This window comes from Candoia aspera, chromosome 18 (genome assembly GCF_035149785.1).
Source record: "Candoia aspera isolate rCanAsp1 chromosome 18, rCanAsp1.hap2, whole genome shotgun sequence".
Classification (NCBI taxonomy): Eukaryota; Metazoa; Chordata; class Lepidosauria; order Squamata; family Boidae; genus Candoia; species Candoia aspera.
Genome location: NC_086170.1, coordinates 1,406,824 through 1,429,951, shown reverse-complemented (window position 1 = coordinate 1,429,951; position 23,128 = coordinate 1,406,824). Strand labels below are relative to the sequence as shown.

Genomic DNA, 23,128 nt, shown 5'->3' with positions numbered 1-23,128 from the left:
CTGGCATCCTGGAAGCCTCAGAAAGTTGTGGGGGAGGCAGTGCTTGGAAATGGGCACGGTGGTGGAGGCCGGCCAGGGGAAACCCTTTGCCCTCTTCCAAAAAGAGCTTGCTCCATTTCTGGGGGATGGCAGCCGAGCAACGGGGACTCCCGGCCTTGCTGCGTGCAGCTAAACTGCCCCCCAGTCCAGATCTCTTCCTTCTGCTAACAAAAAAACCACCGTCTGTGTTGTTTCTGTGAAGGCAGGAGCCGACGGTGCCCTCCAGCATCCAAGATGGTCTTTAATGGCCAAGCGGGGGCCTGCTGGGGGTTGACCTGGGAGTGCCCACTGGCACGGTAATAATAAGAAAACCTGCAGGAAATGCAAGCCAGGAATATTTTGCAGTTCATTCAGACAGGTACAATTATCCAAGGTCCTCCATAGTCTTTTTCCACACCTGGCAGACAAGCAAATGTCGTCCTTTCTGCTTGCCTGAGAAACCTGGCACCATTTCCCACCCGAGCGCACGGGTCTCCGCAGGATGGCCGCCTTGGGGCTGGGCAAGGAGGACCCTCCTGGGCTCCCTCCTCAGGTCTGTCCCAGGAAGCAGGAATCCGCCGCTGCAGAGGAAGCAGTTTTTGGCTGTGTGTGTGTGTGTGTGTGTGTTGAAAGAGGACACAGCTGTTGTTTTCTTACCAGGCTAATGTTTAGCCTGCTCTTGTTTTTATAGCTGTGCAGCCGCAGGCTGGCATTTCTCCATTCCAGATTGGCAACTCCTGATAACTTCCTTGAAGTCCTGGGGGTGAGTGTGTGCGTGCCTGAGGCGGGGCTACCGCTACAGGGCCAAAGTTGGGCAGCTCTGCCACGAGGAGGCCGTGCCCTCTGTGCCCTGGAGACTTGACATCCTGGCATCTTTCCAATCCTTTGCAAACACGCCCCACAGCCCCTGGGAAGTCGGGGGGGGGGGGGGACTGCTCCAGGCAAAACCAGATGCCCAAGCCGCCATCTGCTGCCACTCTTCCCGGGAAGGGAAAGGCCTTTCCCCTGCAGGCGAAACCGAGGGTCCAAAGTCCCGCAGAGCCAGAAGCCCGGGTCCCTCACGCACAGCAGCCCTCAAGCGTGCTTGCGAAGCCGTTCCCATGAGGCTCCGGCAGACACCTTCAGGAAGTGCAGAAATAACACAGTAAATAAATAACCTCCCAATCGCAGTCGTGAGCCACTCTTCTGTTCAAGAGAAAACCAAGCAAAAAGATTGAAGAAAACCCCGGCGGCGATTAGCGCCTCCCTTGAAATTTGCGCCCCTCCCACGATGCCCAAGAACTTTGGCCGCCTCTGAGGCTGATGGGGAAGCAGAGGGCATCCCCCGGTGCCCGCTTCCGACCCTGGCACTCCTCTCTGACGCTGGAGAGCCGCCGGAAAGCCCCCACTCCGCCCCCCCCCCGCGCTCTCCGCAGGCAGGCCCGTTTCTTGGCCAAGGCTGCCCTCTTCTGGCCCGAGGCAAGCGCCGCAAGCGGCATTTTTGGCAGGCGGAAGCGGAGGGAGGGCGCGCCCGTTATTTCCCACGGCCAGGCTCCCCAACCGAGGCGATTGGGGGGCGGGGAGGGGGACCGACCCTTCCTCTGCTGGCTCCCCGGGCTGCGGGGAGGGATCCCCACAAAGAGAGGCAGCCTCGGCTGGGAAGAAGGACCGGGCCAGCCTCCCCCCGGAGATCCCGCCCAACCAGGGAGGATGTGGGTCGCGGGGCGGCCGCGAGAGAATCGCTTCCTCGTGTTAGTCCGGCATTCGAGGGAAGGAAACTTCCTTAACGGTAAAATTCGGCACCACCGAAGCGAACCATTGCGAAGGGTCGCGGGGAGGCCGGCCGGCTCCATCGGAGGCGCGCACTGGCCCTTCGTGTCCGGCAGGACCCGCCGGTGAGGCCAGCAGCCACGATCCCCGAGGGAGGCTCCGCCAAGCTAACGCTGCCCGCCCCCCGCCCCGGTTCAGCGCGTCCCGCGACCCCAAAGGAGGCCGAGACCGGCGCGCTCCCCGCCCGACCCTTCCGCGGCCGTCGAGGCAGACGGGCGAGAGGGAGGCGGCGGCCGGCAGAGGGCAGCGTTGTCCCCGCCGGGCTCGGGGGGCGGAGGGGGCCGCCGACCAGCCCGCCCCCCTCCCCTTCCCCGCCTCCCTCGGCCGCCTCTCGCTTAAAAAGCCCCGCGGGGCCCTGCAGCCGTGCCCGGGCAGACCGACGGGGCCGCAGCGCAGGCGGAAGACGGCGGCGAGGCAGGTGAGGCAGCGGGGCCCCGCTCGCTCCCCTCCCCGCCGACCCCGAAGTTCCCCTTCCTCCCGGCGCCTTCGCCCGGCTCCTCCGAGGGCTCGCACCGTGGCGCCCCGAACCGGCCCGGCTGCAGAGAGGCCGCCCGGCGAGCTGGAACGAGCATGCCAGAAGGCGAAGCGCCGGCCTGAGCCGCGGGCTCCGGGCGGGGAACCGGAGGGCGCCGCCGGGAAGGAGGCAGCCTGGCCAGGTCGGGGGGGTGGGGTGGGGAGAGGATTCTTTCGCTGGTTCGCCCCTCCGAGGCTCCCCGAGAGAGGAGCAGTGAAGAGAGATCCTGGGCGCTTACCCGCCTGTAGCCTAGCCGGGTCCTGACCTCCGTCCCCCACCCTTTCCTACGCCAGCCTTGCGAGGAAGACCGCATCGCCTACCGCGACCGCTGCTTTGGGTCCACAGTGACAGCAGAGGGGAGAGTGGGAAGCAGCGGGGCCTGGCACTCCTTCGTCCCTCCCTCCACTGTGGGCGCCCCCCCAGTCGTCCGCTAGTCCTACCTTGCCTGCGACTTCAGCCGCGCAAAGAGGCCGGCCCCTCCCTTGCCACCGGGGCTCCGAGGGTCGCTCAGGGCAGGCACAGGGAAGAGCTCTGCCGGAGACTGGGGGCCTGCGGGGCTCACGGTGCGGGGGAGGATCCCGCTCTCCCCAGAGAAGCCTCAGCCGGGCGTCCTCTCCAGTCTCGGGGGCCCTGCTTTGGGGGCAGAGCCGCCCTTGGCTGGCATCCGAAGACAGTGCCACCACGCAAGAGGGAGCGAGGCTCCCGGGCAACGCTGGCAAGTCTGCCAGAGCGGATCCCTCGGCCACCCAGTGAGAGCATCCTCCGTCACAAGCTGCCTGGCTGCATCCAGGCCAACGTCCTGGGCAGGAGGGGGGTCCAGAGCCTGCAATTACATGCCTGAGCAGTGTGGCAGAGAACAGCTGTCACCACCAGACAGGTGTGGGGCAGGCACATGAGACTGGAAGCAATTTTTGCCCTGGGAGGGGAGAGGGTGGCAGAGGGCAAGCAGGTCTATCTAAAGCCTGCCTTGGGTGGGTGGGGAGACCAGTTGAGGAGCACAGGAGACCCAGCCTCCGATTACCCCCAGGCGGGGGGTACACTGGATCCCCACGGTGTTCTTGAGAAGAAGCCAAGCGGTTCACCCAACACAGTAGCCCCTAAATCCCGCCTGGCAAAACACCGCTGCTGCATTCACAAGACACACTACGCCCCGATGACTCCGGCTGCAGCTCAATCCTGGTCACAGAGCCAGCAAAGAGAACGGCAGGTCCCCAACACGCGACTCCAGGCTGCCCAGCCCTCCTGAGCCCAGTAGCGCCAAGCAGTTATCGTGGGTCCAGGAGCCGACTCAGGCGTCTAAAGGCACAACAAAGAAGGGGAATCCGCTCCCTGGGCTCGGCAAAAGCCACGTGCCCCATGTGCGGACAGAGCTGTTGTTTCGGGGTGGCCTGCGAGAGCCCTGCCCTGCCTGGGCTTAGCGAAGGGAGCCTCCCTGGGATTATAGGACTGAAGCGACTTGAACAAAGCCCATACACTGAGCTCAGAAAGCACTCCATGGGCGAAGCAAGCGTGGAACCTGCCCTTCGGTTGATCACATCCAGGGTTTATTCCACCCCCCCCGCTCCTTCTACTTTGGGGGCTCAAGACTTTAAAACAGGGTTTCTCAACCTTACCGACTTTAAGACACGTGGACTCCCAGAATCCCCCATCTGAACATTGCTAGGGTTGAGAAACCCTGCTTTAAAGCAAAACTCCGGTCCCTGTGGCAGTTGCCGAGTTGCCTAATTTACTCCACGCCTGGCCCTTTCCCTGCCCCAGAACAACGCCTGGGACTTTCTCTCGACGCAACACATTGACCTCCTGGGGTGGGGCGCGGATGGCTGCCTTGGCAGGCAGGCAGGGGAACAGGGTGGCACGATTTCTGAAGGAGCCGAGGCGCTCCTTCGAGAGAACCAAGGTGGCATTTTCGTCTGCCAGCTGCCTTGTGGGCTGTGAAGTGGAAAGCAGGGGCCCATCTGTCTCACCTCCACTATGCTGGGCAAGATCCCCGCAGCCCAATCTAGAGACGGGCAGACGTCCTTAAGACCTCCTGGGAAGCTCTCCCTGGCCTGCCTGGCCCTTCCCCATCCCAGGAGAGCCCTCAGCTGGATCGCTCGAAGCGGAGATCCTCTGCTCCAGGCAGCGGCTGGCTCTGAGAACCCACAGACCGAGAAACCCTGCCAGGCAGGACAGCTGCACAGTCTGCCAGCAGAAGTGTGGGCTGCGTCGTGCAGATGAAGTCGCCAGGCCCTGCTTATCGTGGCTGGCTTCGCTGCCTCCTGCCCAACATTTATTTCCACTTGCTGAAGCTTCCAGGCTTGGACGGCCCACCTGGGAGCTGGCAGTGGGGAGCCCAGGTGCCAGGCTTCCCTGGGAAATGCCTCCATCCGGCTCTTTCTTTGCTGGGGCGGGGGGGGGGGGACTTGGCTTCAGGCCCACCTGCCAAAGCCTCCGGGCTTCTCTTAAGCACCTTTGATGGACTCAGCAGTGCTCGGGGGAGTAATCCCAGAGAATTAGTTTCAGCAGAGAGAGGCTTACTTGAAAAGCCGCTTTGCCCCACACGCAGGTGGCACAAGAGCCAGTCCAGGCGAGGCTTTTCCAGGGAGGGTGCCGAGACCGGCAGGAAGGCCGCTTCTTCCTCGGGCACCAGGTGGGAAAGACCGGCGTGGCCAGCCGGGTGCAGGAAGAGGGTCTTCCAGATGGGGGGGGATCACAAGCCGCTGTGAGCAAGCAGCTGCTGGACAGGCGGGCACACGTTCAGCTGCATCCGCCGCAGTCTCTCCTCCTCCAAGAACTGCTCGGAAGTGCTTTCCTTTGGACCCCACAAGGAGCAGGAGGCTGGTCTTGACGGCCTCCCAGACCCCTTCAGGGTCCTAAGTCAGGAGAAGAGCCAGCTCCTCCAGGGCTGCTCAGGCGTCTCCTTGCTTCGGGGGCACCTTCCTCACCCGATGCCACCCGGATAACCTGGTATGGACTGGTGCTGCTCTGTGGCAGTCTGGCTGGGTCCCATGAGCTTTGCAATCCAACATATCCAGAAGGCACCAAGTTGGAGAGGTCTCCCTTTGCCAGCAAAGGGCTCCCGTTCTCCACGGGGTTAAAACTCAGACCAAGTTTGAGTGAAGGCCTCCTCTGAGCTGAGCTGGGCTTCGTGGACACCCTTGGCGAGGATACAGAGGTGGCTTACCGAGCCATTCTTGCAGGAGGCTGTTTTTTAGAACTTTCCTCCCCAGCCTACAACTCCCAGCCAGTCGCTGATGGGCTCTGGAACTTCTTAGCTTTCTCCAGGTCAGACCGTTGGGCGGGCACAAAGATGCGCTCAAAATCCTACTCCTTCCCCGCTTCCCCGTAATTTCCAGTCTGCACCAGCAGGGTGGCAGGGTCCAAAGCACCCATGCACTGGGTGGAAGGGGGGCTCCCTCACCCCGCCGCCCTTCCTGCAGCCACCTATCAGCCCAAGCTCAGGAGAAGGCAGGTGGGGGAACAGCTGTCTTCCTGGGGGGGAGGCCGAGGCAAGGTTGCTCTTGAGGCCGAGGACACGCATCGCAGCATCGGACCCTGCCATTCGGGGAAGTATTACCAGCGTCCTGTTGAGGCAACAGGAAGCCAGAGCTGCAGACCTCAGGGCAGCCCAGAGAGAGAGGGGGCTGCAAGGCTCCTGAGATCTTCCCCCACAAAGGAATCCTGGACTACAACTGGGGGGCCATGGGAGGGAGGGAGAAGCAGGAAGGGGGTGCCTCCAGAGCCAGGCAGAGGTTCTTGTCTTCTCCTATAGCTTTCCCAGGTCGATCGCAGTCCATGGAGGGCGCTCCAGGCTCACTGGCAGGCCGGGCACCCCCGTTGCGGTCCCACGGCCAACTCCATGGCTGATGGGAATGTCCCCATTCTCTTTGCCCCTTCCAGGGTCCAGAGTGCGCCCTGGTGTGGTCCTTTTCTGCGCAAACACCGCTGCCTGCGCTGGGGAAGTGGGCTCCCCGAGACCTCACTATGAACTCCCTGCTCCTCGCCTTCCTGGTCCAGGCCTGCTTCTCCTCCCTGGTCCCAGGTAAGGGATGCTGGCTGGGGTGCTTTGGCCCGGATCCGTGAAAGAAGGGCGCGAAGTGGAGGGTGCCAGGAGGAAGCCTCGTCCATCGGGGGGGGGGGGGGGTTGGCTTACCAGGGGCACTGGGGGTGCTATTACCTGCCTGCTGCAGGACTCCCTGCCTGCCCCCACAAGTCATCAGCTGCAGCCACAGAATGTTCACAAGCATCCTCCTTGCTGGGAGCAAAGGGTGTTCCCCCATTGAGGAACCACGCAACTTTGGTGGTCCAGTCTGCTGCCCATGAAGGCACGGTCCACGCAAGGTGCAGGGCCAGGGAAAGCAGCTTCCTCCTCCCCACCACCCCTCTTCTGCCCTCCCCACTGCAGAAAAGGAGAAGGACCCCCAGTTCTGGCGGCACCAGGCCCAGGAGACGCTCCGGAGAGCCCTGCGCCTGCAGGAGCTGAACACCAACGTGGCCAAGAACGTGATCCTCTTCCTTGGAGATGGTGGGTGTGGGAGCTTCCGCGGGACAGAGCAGAGGCCTGTCAAGTCTGGCCACGGGGCCCCAGCTCTTCTTAGTCAGACCCTGGCCCGAGAAGGGGGATTACCCTGGTCCGTTCGGGGGCCCCCGTCCTCCCTTTTCTCAACTCCCCGGGGAGCCAGCCACAGAGGGCATCTGGGAATGGAGCTCTTGTGGAATGTTACCACTGCATTTTTCAGCAGGCCCTTTGGGCGTCCCTGCGGCTCCTGGGCTGCCAAAGTCACGGCCGGATGGGGAAACTGGGGACACCTGGGTGTCTCCAAGCCATGGGGGGCCTCCTCCACCTTGGAAAAACTTTACTGGGGTCATTAACCCACCTCCTCCGCCTGTCCGCCGTGCTGGGGGATGGCTGCTCACCGTGGCTCTCCTGCGTCAGGTATGGGGGTCTCCACTGTGACGGCCGCTCGCATTCTCAAGGGCCAGCTGCAGCAGAAAACCGGGGAGGAAACCATCTTGGAAATGGATCGCTTTCCTTTCGTGGCGCTCTCTAAGGTAAGGCCCCCTCTTCGGGCTTGTGGCCGTTGGGCAGACAAGGAAGGGGAGCTGAAAAAGGAAGAGAAACAAAGCTCACGGCCTCGCCCATTCCCAGGGAGCCTCCCCAAAGATTTGCAGTGTTCCAAGCGATGCACGTGGACAGGCGTCCTCCCACACAGCGTCCCAGGGCCACTACAGCAGGGCCAGTGCCCCAGAAAGAGGGGCAGGCAGGGCCGGGGAAACCCCAAGATTTACATATGTCCTGGGGAAAAAATTAATCCTCCTTAAGTGGGAAAAAACCACCACGTAGGCAAACACACAGGGCTGCCAAGGACCAGCATAGCCCCGTGGTTTTGGAATGCAAATGGAACACTGCGTTGAACTGTCTGCGCCCTGGGGGCGGGGCCCATTAAGTGGGCAAACCTGCTCCAGGGGCAGTTCCTTCCACACAAAAGCAATGTCAGAAGACCAAGAGGGAGGATGCTGATCTCTCCCAGCCCAAAAGGGCACAAAGGTCAGTTCCTGGAATCTGCCAAGCAGAGGAACTCTTTCAGGAGAGCCCACATGGGGGGGGGGGCTCTACCCCCAAGAGAGCGCCCTTCTCTTCTGCCATCACACACTCAGAATGACAGAATTAACTCACCCCGCCTTGCAGAAAGGCCTTTTTGGGGGGAGGGGGGAACCACTCGGCACCCCTGCTTTACCATAGAGTATGAAACCCCCCTTCTAATCTTAGCATAATTTGTGGGAGTGGAGATGATGGGGGAAAGGGCCGCAGACACGTTCAGCACTTGGAGGCAGCTCCTGGGGCATCGTGGTGAATGTTAGGGAACCGGCTGGGGGGGGAGGGCAGATGTCTCTCAAGCCAATTCTGCTGGCCAGGGCCCAGATGCAAGCCGAGGGGCCTGCAAGGGAAGTTCAAGGGGAGACTGATTTCTGGACGCCCGCCCAGCACTGCTTTGTGAGTTCCCTGAATGGGCCGAGCCAGGGACTGCCCAAAAGGTCCCCAAGTTGGCAGGAGGTTGCCCTGGGCAGCTGTCAAGAATGCCTTGCTCGCTCTCCTGGGGGAGTGCGGCAGGGATGCCGAGAGCCCCAATGTTCACGCCATGCCGCAACAGGAGGGAGGCTTGTGGGTGGGTGCGTGCTTGATCCAGGACGGGGGAGAGAGAGAAGTGACAGACAAAAAATGTTGGGGCTGGGAAACTCGAGACAGGAGCCAGGGCTGAACCGGGAAGAGGAAATCTGCCCAGTGCAGTTCTCTGCCATCCCAGCCAGGAAGGGCAGCCTAAGCTGATTGGTATCCAAATTCTTGCCACTGCCCAGTCCAGCTATTTTTAAATTGGTTAGGACATTTTAAAGCGGGTTGGCACCACGGTGTTGATTAAAGCACCAAACATCAGATCCTGGTTCTGTTGGGCTCTCTTCCACCGCCCCCCCAGCTCTTTCCCCTCATCAAATGGTCCTTGGGTGGATGAAACTGTGGCCACCGTGCCAACCGATGGAACACCAGGGAGTGAGAAACACCCGCTTTCGTCAGAGGCTGGCCTGGCATCCAGCAGCCTCTCGGAGGCCAGTGCTGGGGCCGTAGGCACATCACAGCTATGCGGCCTCTGGCTGACAGCTGGGAAAACCCAACGCCCTGCCTCAAGACTTCCCTCGGATGATGGTCTAAGATCCAACCTCCTGTTTGTGTGTTCTGATCATTCCTCTCCTTCACTGCACCCTTCCAAAGCCTGCAGTTATTACAATGGAGGCACCAGGCTGGCTTGCTCAAAGGAGAACATTTTGCAACAGCTGGGCCGCTTTGCCAACTTCATGCCTTGTCTACACACAGCTAAAGTCCTGGAAACAGGATTTACAGGATTTATGGCTTCTTTTGTTATCATTCTGGGATGTGAGGTTCTAGGCAGAGTCCCAATCAGTTCCAGCACATATTTATTGCTGGGATACTTGCCGGCAGCACAAGAGGGGAGGGTGGCAGCTGCCTTAAATGGGCTTTGAACACAATCGGATAAATTGAAATCGTTGGTGGCTATTTGCGCGAGGAGGGTAGGGGCGGGGAAGAGCCCTTGGTCCCCTGCGTCTCGGTGGTGCGCTGGGCGGACAGGACATCCAGAGCCCGTTTCCCTGCCCTGCAAACCCGCAAGTCCCTTGCTGCGTCCGTGGCGGGAAGCAAGATCCGGGCCGGGCAATCCGAAGGGTCTTTTCCGCAGCCACTTAAGCTCAGCGGTTCCTACTGGTGAATCACCCGCCTCTTTGCAATTCGTTCTGGCAGACCTACAACACCAACGCCCAGGTGCCTGACAGTGCAGGCACCGCTACCGCTTACTTATGTGGCGTGAAGGCCAACGAGGGCACCGTGGGGGTCAGCGCAGCTGTGACGCGGTCCCAGTGCAACACGACGGCCGGCAACGAAGTGACCTCCATCCTCCGATGGGCCAAAGCAGCAGGTGAGCAAACCTGGGTGGATTTTGGGTGGGTAGCTGAAATCAGCGGCCCGGCTTCCACGTGGCTGTCCATGCTTCCCCCCTTACGAGCATCTGTCCGTCTGTCTGCTTGGAGCACACGGCTCTTGACACTGGCTGAACCCGAGGGATCTGGAAGGACTTGCGAAAGCTTCAGAGTTCAAGTGATGGGTGTGCTCAGATTGCTCCCATTTTGCTGACAGCTGAAAAGATGACTGAGGAACAACCAGCTTTTGAAATACCTGGGCTTGCGTTGCCTCAAGACATGGTGGCCTCGCAGGCTCACCAGGAAACAGGTTGAGGAAATCAGCCTGTGGCATCTTTATTTAGGGTTTTAGGAAGTGTCAGGCCCTGGAGAAGTGGCCTATAGACATGGTTTTCAACAAAGCTTTCCCTTAGATGTTTTTCTGAATCATGTTCAGCAGCTGCTTACCCCTGAAGTGTGGTGTGTGGGCATAAATCATCAAGAAATGGCAAATAAGGGTAAGGCTTGGAGGACCGTAGTGCAAACGGTCACGCACCACCATTCCCACGCGCTTTGGACCTTGAGAGCCAGAGATTATAAAGGCCGCAAGAAAGGAGACAATGATGGTTTGGGAAGGGGAAAAGGGGGAGAGGATGCCTCTCTTTGAGTCCGAAACAACCCTGCTGCCTTTGATGCCATAAGGCCAAAGCTTGCAGGCTGCTGTTCGATCGAGGGGTGCTCAGAAGCTACCGCCCGCCTCCACCCACCCCAGGGTGGCTAGCACCAAGTCAGCACCCACAGTTTCAGCGCAGTGTCTGCTTCTCCCAGTCACATTACTGTAGCCAAAGGGCTGGGCTTCAACTCTGGCCAGGAGTGGGAGGGTCGACATATCCTGACAGCTTGGAGGGCACCGGGTTGGCAAAGGTAGCCTGCAGAGCATTTATTCAGCAGAAGAGAGGGCGCACATTTTGCAGGCAGCCTTGTGATCTGGGGTTTCCTGAGTGGGAAAGATGGCGGTCCCTGACTTGCAGCATGTCCTGCTAAAGCTTTATTGGTAACCAATTCTAGAATTGGCCCAGCAGCTCAGAGGAAGGATAGAAAACTTTAACCCCAGCAGCAGCCTCATTTAGAGGGCTGAGGATGGCATTGGACTTGGGACTGGGTGTTGCGATACGGGGAATGTGACCTTGCATATTCACTCTCCTGCATCTCAGCCACATGATGGATCCTTCCCTGGTGTGCCAGGAGGAGTCACTGGGGACAGGAAGGGCCAGGGTTGAACCCCCACCCTTGCTGGGGGAGGTGGGAAAAATCCCTGCACACGGGTGGGGACCAGCCGCGGGCAGCACACTCTGGTCCCAGCCCCACACAGGCTTCTCTTGCACACCCACCTTCCGTGCCCTGCAGCTGCTGGTCACAGGGCACCCCCCTTGTTTTCAGGCTTTTCCTGTGGTTAACCACCATCTGAAATCAAGGGACCCGATCTGCAGAGGAATCCAGGCAGGTGTCAGGCTGGAAATGGCAACTGGGCGTGCAAAAGCAGCGAAAACGAGAGAGAGATTTCAGGAGTTTCCTCTTCTGAGGAGGACAGAGCCCAATTGTTTTCGGTGGATGCTGAGCACAGAGGAAGAGACCAACACCAGAACAAAGTTTAGCAAACAAATCAAAAGAGGTTTAACCAAGTTGATAAACTTTGGGAAAGGCACTGGCTAGTTTGTGGCCTTCCAGCCCGACCCCATTCCAGAGAAGGCGCTGTTTAGCTGAGCAGCCAGGGAAAGGGGGCCATGGCGCTGTGCCCAGAAGCCCTGCCCGCGCCCGGCTTCCTCCTGGCTGGCTGCAGGAAGCCAGATTGGCCCTCTGTGCCCCAGGAGATGCGAACGCCCCCCTGGCCATGATTAACGCGCCTTCTCCTCCGGCTGCAGGCAAATCCGTGGGCATTGTCACCACCACACGGGTCAACCATGCCACGCCAAGTGCCGCCTACGCGCACTCGGCTGACCGGGACTGGTATTCAGATAATGAGATGCCCCCCGAAGCGCTCCAGCAGGGCTGCAAAGACATTGCCCACCAGCTGTTTGAAAACATCCCAGACATCGAGGTAAGTCCTGAGGGAGAGGCCGGTGAAGCCGGGGCAGGGGTGGGGGCGTCACCAGCGGGCCACTATAACCTTTCCATGGGTACAAGGTGCCATCCCCCCGCTTTTTTGCCACCAAGCGCACCCCTACCTCCCAGTTTTCATGGGAACTGCCGGCAGGGGAGGCAAGCGACTGCAGGGGCCGCAACGGAGGGGCTCTTCGGAAGGTCCTGGCAGCACAGGGGTCCCCAGTTTCCTGCCAGAGAAGCCTCCAGACTTAGGCAGGCAACGGAAGACCGGCAGTGAGCCAGTTAAGCTTCGGGCCTCCATCAGCAGCAGGAGACTTTGGCGAGCAGATCATGGGCCAGGGCGTGGATGTGCAAGAAGCTTCTTGAGGATCCAGGCCTGCATTTGTTTTGCTTCATTTTAAGAAGCTGGGAATGAGGTGGGAGGCTTCCCCGCACCTGTTTGATCCCCACCCAAGAGGTACTGTACATCAAGCCTATGGAACGGAAACCAAGCGAGTGAAACACCGGACGTCAGTTTCACCAACCACATCCGATCTTCTAACCCTAACCCTTCCTATCTCATGCCTGGAGGACCTTCCTTCTGAATCCTTATCTTTGCTGGCCTCCAGCTGCTCGCCTTCACCCGCCAGACCAAGACGTCTCCCCAACAATGCTGCTTTCACCATCCAATCTTGCGGAATGTACCTGTTGGTTTATTCCAATGGCTGTGAGTCAGACACGCCACTGCCCATGCTCCAGTCTCCCAGAGCAAGGCCAAGAACGTCTTGACGTTCAAGGATTTCAACAGAGCTTCCTTCCTTCTGATAAGACAGCCTTCTCCGGTGAGGCTCGGACCAAGATGGTTGTTGGTCCCGCTGAATTCCTCCATGAGGCGAGTTGCGTCCTGTTGGTGATGGGAGATAGTGCAGGAAAGAGGGGGAAGGAGGAGGCTTGCCTCTTGATGACCCAAAAGGAGACTCTGGTTTGGTGAAGAGCATTTTCAACGCAACCAGCTTGGCTGGCTGGCTTGCTTCTTTCTTGAAGCCCAAGCCAACACGTCTTCAGAACTGTATCTGTTGGCGTCTCATCATCCTGGTTTGAGAGATGTCTCCATTTAGGGCACTCCTTGAATGCCGTTAATTCCCTGCAGGTCACATCCTCCAGGTGGGCCACTGAAGCGTTGCTGGTGGGCATCCAGCGTGTGAGGAAGGGGCTTCTCTGGAGGACTAATTGCAAAGAAAGAGGCGGGCAGCTGCCGGGAAGAAGCAGGGCCAGTGGGTGATGCCCTCTTGCAGCCACGGGTATCTCCCTTGGTCAGAGCCCCCCTCATGCTGGATGGAGAGGATCCAGAGGGCTGGAAAGAGGACCCCAAAGGCATGGATGTGCTCCCTCCCTACTCCCAGACAGGCCTCCCTCTTGGGGACCGCCCAGCCTGTTTGTCTCTCCCCTTTCTTGGCTCCGCGGCCTCCAGCCTGACTCGGTTTTTCAACACTCCCACTTTATTACAAACATAAACTTGATATATGAGAATTAGGCGAACCACCCACATTAACACACACGTCGGTTTTTTTGAAAAAGGAAAACTCTCTCAATTACCGGTTGCAAGATCGCTTACTAATGGCTTGGATGGGTCCTTCTGGCCATGAAGTAAAAACATGGGTGTTGATGGAAAGAGCCCTCTTTCTGCTTGCGGGTAAACTAGGATCCCCAATCTAAGACGGGCCAAAGAACCTCCTTTTTTCCCCAAACTAACGGGGCCCTTTTTTTGTGCACCAACCACCTTCAGCTGTGCGCGGCAATTGGCTCTCTGCCTCTGGAGCCAAGCCGAAAAGTAGTTTTGCCTTTTTATGATTTACGACATTTCTGAAACTCTGGGGTGACTCTCAGATGAGTAATTCTACAGCCTTTGATGCCGGTGCTTGTTTCAGTTATGAGGCTGATGATTCATTCTCTTTACTTCAAGTAAACTTCCCATCCCAGAGTGTTGGGAAAAGGGGAGAAGGGAGAGAAAAATCTGAAGCGCACAAAGGCTGAGGAATCACAAAACCACCTTTGGCAATTCTTGAAGGCTGAACCGCAGGATCTTCTAGACACTGTAAAACCGTTAAGAACTGCAGCCTTAATCTGCAACGTAAATTAATTCAGGCTTTGAATAGGATAGCATTCGGATACGCCCTTTTGAATCTGGCTGGTTGCATAAAATAATTATTAGAAGAAACTTTCGTGACTGGACGGCCATCGTAACGTTAATGAGTTCCTAATGTGCACAAAACATAAGCTTTTGATTCAGCCGAACTGGACAGCTGGCTGGCTAGGGAATTCTGGGAGTTGAAGTCCACCCATCTTAAAGCGGCCAAGGAACAGAATCCCCCTGTTTTAGTGCCCTTGTATGCTAATTCAGCTCCAGAGACTTCCTGCCGTCGTGAGGCTGAGAGCAGCTTTTTACAGCGGCCTTTGGAGGCTCTCAGCTTTTTGCCAGTCTCGAAAGCTGGCAAGAATCAACTTTGTACCCAGGGCCTCTTTCTTTGATAACCCTGCAGAAACGCTGTCGAAGAGCCACCTTCCAGATCCCCCACAGCCAGGCGTCAGTGGAAACAGGTGCTTCTTCCCACCCAGTCACCTCCTTCCCGGGACTGGCCGGTTTCTCAGACATGCAGGAGGAGCCTCAGGGGCTGTGCCAAGGGGTCCTGGCATGCTGAAACAGATCCCGGGATCGTCAGGGTCAGAGTGGCAGCACGGGAGGGTTGTTGACCTTTGATCCGGGCCGCCAGGGCAGAATGGGGAGATCTCAGTCCGAGACCAGCTGGCTCTGCCTTCCCAGGGTGCCACCCGTGGTCACGGCTGTGCTGCTTGGAAAGAGAGGAAGCAGTGCCCTCTGCCGACGCTTCCTCACTGTGCTCACCAGGAGCAGCATGTTGCCGAGAAGAGCCTCGCTTTTGGGCATTCACTGGCCAAAATCGGAGCCACGCACACTTTCGTTTCCGAAGGCACCTGGGGCGCAGAAGCTGCTGCTTAGCATGCACAAAGCAGTCATTCCTGGAACGCTGGCTGGGCCTGACTCAGAGGCCAGCTCCTGGTCAGCAGCCGTTCCCAGAATCTGTGGCCTTGCTGGGAATTCAGTTTCTCGTGAGCAAAAGCCTCTCTCTCTGCTTGGACCAGCTATGAAACCCTTGGCTGCCTCAGGGAGGCAGCCTGGGGATGGGAGATGCCAGCGGGGCCCTGAAGCCACACAGGGGAGGCCTGGTGCCAGAGCAGCCGACTGCAGATCCGACAGCCAGCTTCCCTTCCCTCAGGGAGGTCCGGCTCAGCCGTGTATGACCTGCCATCCCGGCTGCTTCCAGGTGCCAGGAGAGCTGTGACCGTCCTCCGCACAGCCCTTGGCACCGGGTCCTCCCCCCAAGGCCACGATGGTACAAACAGCAGCTGCCCTGTGGGTTGAGGCTTGCAGGCCAGTTGCCGTGCCTCCCTTGCTGCGAGCGTCAGCCCACAGAATCGGGCACATTTTTCTGGGGTAAATAAATAGGTGCGTCTTTCCGTTTGAAAATAAATCCCCAGAAAAAGGAGAGCTAAATCTGTCGTTTAAGTAGCTTAATAGGGCCATTTTTTCATAATTTTAACTTTGTTCCTGGGCTGGAAATAATTATACCTTGGGCAGCCAGTTCTATTTAATATAGATCTCTTGGTGTGTAATTATTATGATTATTTTGCTGCTGCTGCAGCTTTATGATTCACCTTCTAAGACCCTAAATCCAAAGAGGACGCTGGAACGCCAGCAAAAAGGAACTGTGGTCAAATAAATGTGTTTTCCATCAAGGCCGTCTCCAACGCTCACACAGCTGAATTAAAATCCTCTTCATTTGGGGGAAGGAGCCTGAACCCAGCCCTTTGGCAGTTTCCACGTTGCCTCAAATTGCTTTCTGGCTGTTTCCCGCGGCAGCTGCCAAATCCTCTGCTGCGTAAGAGCTGGCCAGCCAGGCTGGGCCGGGCATCAGAAATGATGGACACTGCAGTGCCGTCACGGGGAAGCCTCTATGTCTTCCGGCACTGGCTCAGAGCCCAGGGAGCGGCCTTGGCATCTCTGGGCGCCACCTCTCCCCTCCACGGACACCATGCCCCCCTCGGTCTTTCTGGCCTGCAGGCCACTTAGCAGGGAGAAGCCAGCGAGTGGGAGGGAGGACGCCTTGAACAGGTCTGCAGCACCGGCGGTTTGGGGCCACCCCAGCCAGCTGAGGCAGCTCTCCTCCGTATCTGCACAGGTCATTATGGGGGGAGGCCGGAAGTACATGTTCCCCAAGAACAGCAGCGACGTGGAGTACCCGGACGAGGAGAAGTTCAGGGGGACCCGGCTGGACAACAGGGACCTGGTCCAGGAGTGGAAGGACGCGAAGCCCAAAGACAAGGTGTGGTGGAAGTCGGCCAGCCGGGCAATGGGTTTCTGCCCACCAGGCAGGGCTAGGAGGGGGCAGCTGGCACGCCTGCCCCTGGCACATTCCAGATCAGGTTCATCCCAGGGATCAGGCTGGATCCATTTGGTGGAAACTTCAGGAGCCATGGAAAGCCTCTCCTCCTCCTCCGCAGGGACCTGAATGGTGGGACGTTCCAGGAGAGATCCACCGAGGATCCCCTGAATAATCTCAGTGGAGTCACTTTTCCTCCCCCATCGCCTCGGCCTGAGGGTCCTTAGCTGTCCTTGGTGGGGGGCAGGGGTCGTGCAGCCAAATCCAGGCCTTCAGCTTGAGACCCCCTCTCCCCTTCTCCCAGGCGGCCTTTTATATGTGGAACCGGGCGGCGCTGATGGAGCTGGACCCAGAGGAAGTTGACTACCTCTTGGGTGAGTTCGGTTGATGGGTGGGGGCTGCAAGGCTCGGTTGGGGGGAGTCTCCGCTGGACCCTCACCGGTCCTGGCCACCTTTTGCAGAGGCCACCTTGGTCAGTTGCAGTCTTGCCACTGAATTTCAGAGAAAGATTTCCCTCGCAGGAGCAAAGAACCGCTCTCCAAGCTAAGATGAGTAGAATTAGGAAAAAATGGTGGAAGTGGTAACATAAGAATTTGGGCAGGTAATTTACCCTCCAACGTGGGACCTACTTCCGGGAAATTCAAAGCCATCAGAAGCCGTCTTTCTTCCTCCCCCAGTTTCATTTAATGGGAGGGGGGATACCAATCTCTTCTGAGAAGGCAGCAGGTATGACCTTGGGTTTTGCTTAATCAGCTGCTAGGAGGCCACGATCCGCGTGAGAATTCCCTCCTGCAAGGAGGAGAATGAGTCAGGAGGAGGTCTGAGGAGAAATAGGCTGTGGGGTAGCTGACTGGGAGCCCCAGAGAGGAGGGAGGGAGGGAGGGAGGGAGGGAGGGAGGAAAGGAAGGAAGGAAGGAAGGAAGGGAGGGAGGGAGGGAGGGAGGGAGGGAGGGAGGGAGGAAAGAGGGAAGGAGGAGGGAGGGAAGGAAGGAAGGAAGGAGGGAGGGAGGGAGGGGTTCCCCAGAATTGCAGCTTCTCACAAGCCATCACCAGGCTCCACATTGGCGGGTCAGGAAAATGCTGTTGGGCTCCTGGCGGCCTGGCCTGGGCTGCAGGCTCAGGAACTCGACCCCAACATCATCAGCTGCCTGGGCTTGTGTCTTCCAGGACAGGTACAGCTGAGATCTCCCACTTTCCTCCCTAGGCCTCTTTGAGCCAATCGATATGATGTACGAACTGAACAGGAACAATCAAACCGACCCTTCCCTGACCGAAATGGTGAGGGCGGCCATCAGAGTTCTCCAGAAGAACCCCCGTGGGTTCTTCCTTCTGGTAGAAGGTGAGTGGTGGGAAGGAGCCTGTTGGGGCAGGAAGGGAAGCACATGGGGCTCCGTTGCTCCGGGGTGGGGTGAAGGAGGCAGCCCAAAGAGAGCTGGGGGACCAGGGCGGTAATTCACCCTCATCTGGCCTCGATTCCCTAAAGGTGGAAGGATTGACCACGGGCACCACGAGGGGAAGGCCAAGCAAGCCCTCCATGAGGCGGTAGAGATGGACCGAGCCATCGGCCAGGCCGCCGCCCTGACTTCTTCCGAAGACACCCTGACGGTGGTGACGGCTGACCACTCCCATGTTTTCACATTTGGTGGCTACACACCCCGTGGCAATTCAATTTTCGGTATGTGAAGTGTCAGCGAGCTGACCCACGACACAGCGTGAACATTGCAGTCCTCGGCCAGCGAAACGCCCCTTGGACAGCAATTCCCCAGTGGAGAGTCAAACTTATTGGTCACTTGTTGCCAGCTGGTCCCATAACATCGGGCCTCTCTGGCCCGGATCCAAGAGGAGTTGGGAGTAAATTCTGGGCTCCCCCCCAGCTTAGTTCTCTGCGAAGGTAACGGGACGCTGATCCCCGGAGATCTTCTGCAGCATCTTCTCCCTCATCTTCAAAGGCACATTTGTGGCTCACCTGAGATGCTTGGGACAGACTTCTAAAGCTGCACTTTGTGCTTTGTAGTTTTACCCATAGCTCAGGATCCTTCTTTGGGAAGACTGGGGGAACTGCAGAGACCACAGCCAGGACAGGATCCAGGGAAGTCTAGGGACCAAAACGTAGATCCTGGCTGGACCTTAAGAGAGCCCTGATCATGAAAAGAGGCTGAATGAGGCAAGAGGGAGGCCGGGGCCAGCTCTGCCAACGATTTCTGCGCTCAGCTGTAGCTTTGGCCAGCTCCCCTTTCTCTCGGGCTGGTCGCATCTCACTCGCCCAGATTTAGTGCCAGAACTGATCTTGTAACACACGGCTCCAAAAAGGTTGTGGGGGACGTGGCGGGTAAAGGCAGTTTCCTCTTTGCCCAGGGCTGGCCCCGATGCAAAGCGATGTGGATAAGAAACCGTTCACGTCCATCCTCTACGGAAACGGACCGGGGCACAAAATAGTCGCCGGAGAGAGAGAGAACGTCTCTGCAGTGAATTTCAGTGAGTACCAGCCAATTTCCCATCCTCCCCACCCCTTCCCTTGACTCTCTTCCTTAGAGCGGACGGGGTGCAACGGGGGTCATTTCCAAATGGACGTCTGTAACGGCTCTTTTGCCAGCACAGGGCCCAGATTTCTCTCTGCTTCTGAAGGAGGCCCCTGGCTCCAGCAGTTGCCCATGGTCCCACAGAGTTAGCCAGGGCATCCTCTCCCTTAAGACAGTCTCCCTTCACCGCTCTCTGAAGTGCCAACGGGGACTGGCTCCACACCCCGCCTTCCTCGTGGATGCGGTAACGTCCTTGCCCCCTCACTCTGCGTGGGCACTCTCTCCCTCTGCAGCCGATGCCAACTACCAGGCCCAGTCGGCCGTCCCGCTGCGCATGGAAACGCATGGAGGGGAGGACGTGGCCATCTTCGCCAAGGGCCCCATGGCTCACCTCCTTCACGGGGTCCACGAGCAGAACTACATTCCCCACGTGATGGCCTACGCGGCCTGCATTGGCGAGAATAAAGATCACTGCCGCTCGAGTGCGCCACGCAGCCTCTCCGGGCCCGTCACTCTGGCTTCGACGATCTTCTCCGTCTTTCTGCTCCGAGTTTTGTTCTAAAGGCTCAGCTCCTCTGACTGTCCAGATCGAGGCTTCTACCCATTTCCAGCCTCAAACCTCCCTCGAGGGATTTCTAGTTCCACTGAGGTCCACCCTGGACGGCCTGGCTTGCCCCCAAGGGATTGCTTTGCTCTGGAACAGAACAATCCTTGGCGTCAGGATCTGTGCCAATCGGAGCAGCTGGAAACACTGGGGTATTTCTTCTCACCCCCTCCTTAAGGAAGAGAAGGGCTGGGCCTCGCTGGACCAGGAGAGCATGCCTGGCATTTTCCAAATCTATTCCTGCCTCGACGGAGCTTGGCACATCTCTGGCCTCGAAAGGTTCGTTATATTCCCCAAACTCTTCCGAAAGTAACTCAGACGAGAAATGTGAGCTCGGTGATGGTGTGACAGTGTGCCCACTGCCCTCAAACTGCTTTTGCTCTAAGCGGTGGAACTCATGGGCAATCTAATCCGCTCCACATCAGCGTCTTAATTTGAGCCCCAAAGTGCAGAAGAATTTCCAAGCAGCTTCCAAGTCGAGTCTCCAAAGGAAGGGAAGTCACAGCAAGTTCCAGGAAGAGGTGATTCAGGGCAGAACAGTAAAGTCCATAAATTATCAATACCCATAAAAAGGAGAGTTGTGCGTCTGGAAATGCACTCACTGCATCAAGTCAAGATGGAGGAAAGTTTTTCTGCAGGCAACAGCTGGAACAAAAAACACACCTTTCTTCCTATCAGTTCTTCAGCGTTTAAACATTTCCCCCTTTTAAGGTTAAGTCCCCAACAGCTAAGAGTTTTGTCTGCTTAAACTTACGAAGTCTGAAAAATGAAAAAGTCTGCCGGATGGGGGAAGAATAAAGGGAAGTGACAAGAAGCTGCTGTTTCTGAAGCGAAAAGAAACTTTGATCCACACATGGGCTGTAAGCCAGGATGGGCCATGACTTGAACGCTATGTCCTTTGTGCACTGCGGTTTGTACGATGTGGTTTGCAGATGTACAAACCCAGTCACTGTAGCTAATTCAGCAAACCCTGGTTAAAGCAAGTAATGGCTTAGCGTGACGGATGAGCCCGTGCAAAGAAACAAAGGCAAATCCCACCATGGGGATCGGTGGGAGAGGAAGCGAAAATGCAACGGCTGCGGTGGGGAGCTAGATCAAAATGTATACAACTAGAAAGGTATTTGCAGCGGACGTCCGCCTGGTTGTCTGACCCCCTCTGGGCTCCCCATCACCTTGAGCAATTCCTCCTCCTTTTTTTCATTCTCACTGGCTGTAGGTTCAGGGCAACAAAGGAACACCCATTTTCGCGTTGCTGGTGATTAACTCCGTGGAATCCATTCCCACAAGAGCAGAGTTCCTTGCACAATGGAAAAACTCTCTCCCCCGCACCCCGGCCGGAAGCCACGATAAGTGGATGAAGATTTGCCTTTAGAGGCTGCGCGTGGAGGGAGAAGAGGGGGAAAGGCTGGTCATCCCGGCCACCTCTGAGTTCTCTGGTGGCCACCGAGCACAACGCTGGGCTCAAACCAGCTGGTCCTCTCACAGCCCTTTCGGTCTCTCTCTTCAGCCCTCTTAAGCGTTGGGCAGGAAAGGAACGCAGGAGGTGGAGTTGGTGGGACCCAGCAGCATCCTTGCCCTCCACAGGGACAGGATCTTAACCTCTTACCGCTGCTTCTGCAGGGGAAAGTTTTAAGGGCGCCAAGACATTTTTGCCTCCAGACAGAGAAAGAATAAGACAAGCTGCTTCTTCATCTGTGGGTGGATGAAGTCTTCTCTGCCAAAGAAAAGGCGCATTGACGGACCTGCAGGAATGCTGGCCCCGGTCCACCTTGTGAGACAGCTCTGTCGGAGTTGCTCTTTGTTTAGAAAAAAAATAATAAATCAAGAGTCCCTAAATTGATTTTTTTTTCTTTGTTTGCGTAACTTTTTAAAAATTGAAATAAGAGGAGGGAGGAATTTAAAGTAAAATTATTTTGGACTGGCTGAAGAACTGACTGTTTTGAAGGAAATAGGCACTTCCCGGGGCATAGCAGGCATCCAGAACCACAGATCTGATGTAGGGAACAGCTGGGCAGAAAGCGCAGGGATTGAAAAGCGATTTGCCGGGAGGCTTCCACAAACGAGGGTTCTTGCATGGAAACCGGCATCGGGAATTTAGAGATCCGAAGCTTTTGAAAGCGTTCCTCTCTCTGCTCGGTTGCGCCATCCAGTTAAGGGCGTTGGATCCGGCCCTGTCCTTCCAACCCCATTCACAGGCTTTGGAGCAGGGGGCGAATAGCACCCGAGGTTGGGAAGGGCGCTCTGTTTCCCCACCTGCCCCTCCCACACTCCTCCTTCCAAGCTCTGCAGGCAAGTCTTAATAATCTCCCCATCGGCCAACGAGGCAGGGGAAACAGGCATGCTTCATAAGAAATCCAACCCCATCTGCTCTGCCTGACCGCCCTCCTGGAGGGCTGATGGGTTGCAAAGGGGCTTCTTCAGGGTGCTTTAATTGTCCAGCGTGTGCCCAGCAGCAGGGCATGCAAAGCACAACTTGGGGGAGATTCAGAATTCACCATTAGAGGCTGGTGGCCTGCAGGTTACACCTCCCTGGTTAAATCCGGGCTGGGTTCAACAGAGAGAGGGAGGGACGGGGCATCGCCTTGTTGGCCCCAGAACCCCCATTACTGAGGACAAGGGATGGGAAAGCCCCCCCGCTCAGTTGTTTGCCAGTGAGTCAACAACACTGGATTAAACAGAGAAGTATCTGAGTTGGCACCTTAATAAATACATTTATTCCTATATTTATGGTTAGTGGTTTTTCCCTCTAAGTCCCACAAGTGCAATGCACAGAATGCTAGTCAAAAGGCGTCAGTAAGAGAAGCTGACGAATAAAAGCCGTAGCTCCTCACGTGTAGGGACGATAGCAAAAGGAGGGGCCTTGGGACTCGGAGGGGAAACGCCAGATACCGACCCCTGTGAGCAGGGCCCTCCCCTTGCTCTGTGCATCAGCAGGAAGGGGGCTCAGCCGGCCAAACAGGGCCACAACCAAGCGTTTGCTCAGGCTCCCGGCCAGGGGGATCATCGGCAGCAGCCGCTGGCTGGGAGCCCCAGTGGAAAGTTCAGCGTCTCAGGAAGGCGCTCAGCAGCCCTGGTGCCTCGGCTGAGCCAGCTGGACGGACCCCCAGGGAGCATCTCGGCGGAAAGACGGCGCTGGCCTGCCGCAGCTCCAGGAAGAGGGGCCTGATCAACCTCGCGCCCAACAGGGCTGCAGATGCCCTTTCGGCTGAGAGGTGGAAAAGATTTGAGGGCCCCTGAATTGATCGTGGAAGGTTGTGCCTTCAGGAGCTCCTGCCTGAATCCAGTCTGGGGGTGTTGCAAGGAGAACAGAACCACTCAGCTCCCCCACCCCCTGGTGGGCCTGACCAGGAATTGAGCATCTCCAGGGGGCCTCCAGATCAGGAAAAGTCCTGCAACCACAGGGAGTTTTTTGCTGTTCCTCGGCCACGTCCAGACCCCTTTGCAATTATGCTCCTGAAATGACATTTCAGGTTTGTCTGCAAGGGCTCTGAGCAAAGTTCAGGTCAGGTTCTCGGAAGACACGGCCCCCAAATTCCTTAATTCCAGGCCCTGCAGCCGGGCACTGCTGCTTTAGCCGCAGACCCTCAAACAGACCCCAAGCCCCATGTGCCCCTCTGTCCAGGTTGCTGTGGGTGGGTAACCTCAAGAGACAGCTCTGCTTGCACCCCCTCCTCCTGCCTCC

General features: G+C 57.6%; 1 protein-coding gene across 1 annotated transcript; it reads left to right on the top strand.

The window, feature by feature from the left end:
* Positions 1-2,163: 2,163 nt before the first annotated feature.
* ALPL (alkaline phosphatase, biomineralization associated) lies at positions 2,164-21,376 on the top strand. The gene is made up of 12 exons (XM_063317386.1): positions 2,164-2,245; positions 6,221-6,362; positions 6,726-6,845; positions 7,257-7,372; positions 9,630-9,804; positions 11,707-11,882; positions 16,123-16,266; positions 16,628-16,697; positions 17,528-17,662; positions 17,807-17,998; positions 18,679-18,798; positions 19,136-21,376. Exons 2-12 carry the CDS (start codon positions 6,305-6,307, stop codon positions 19,402-19,404), a joined length of 1,575 nt encoding a protein of 524 aa, XP_063173456.1. The 5' UTR covers positions 2,164-2,245; positions 6,221-6,304; the 3' UTR covers positions 19,405-21,376.
* Positions 21,377-23,128: the final 1,752 nt, after the last annotated feature.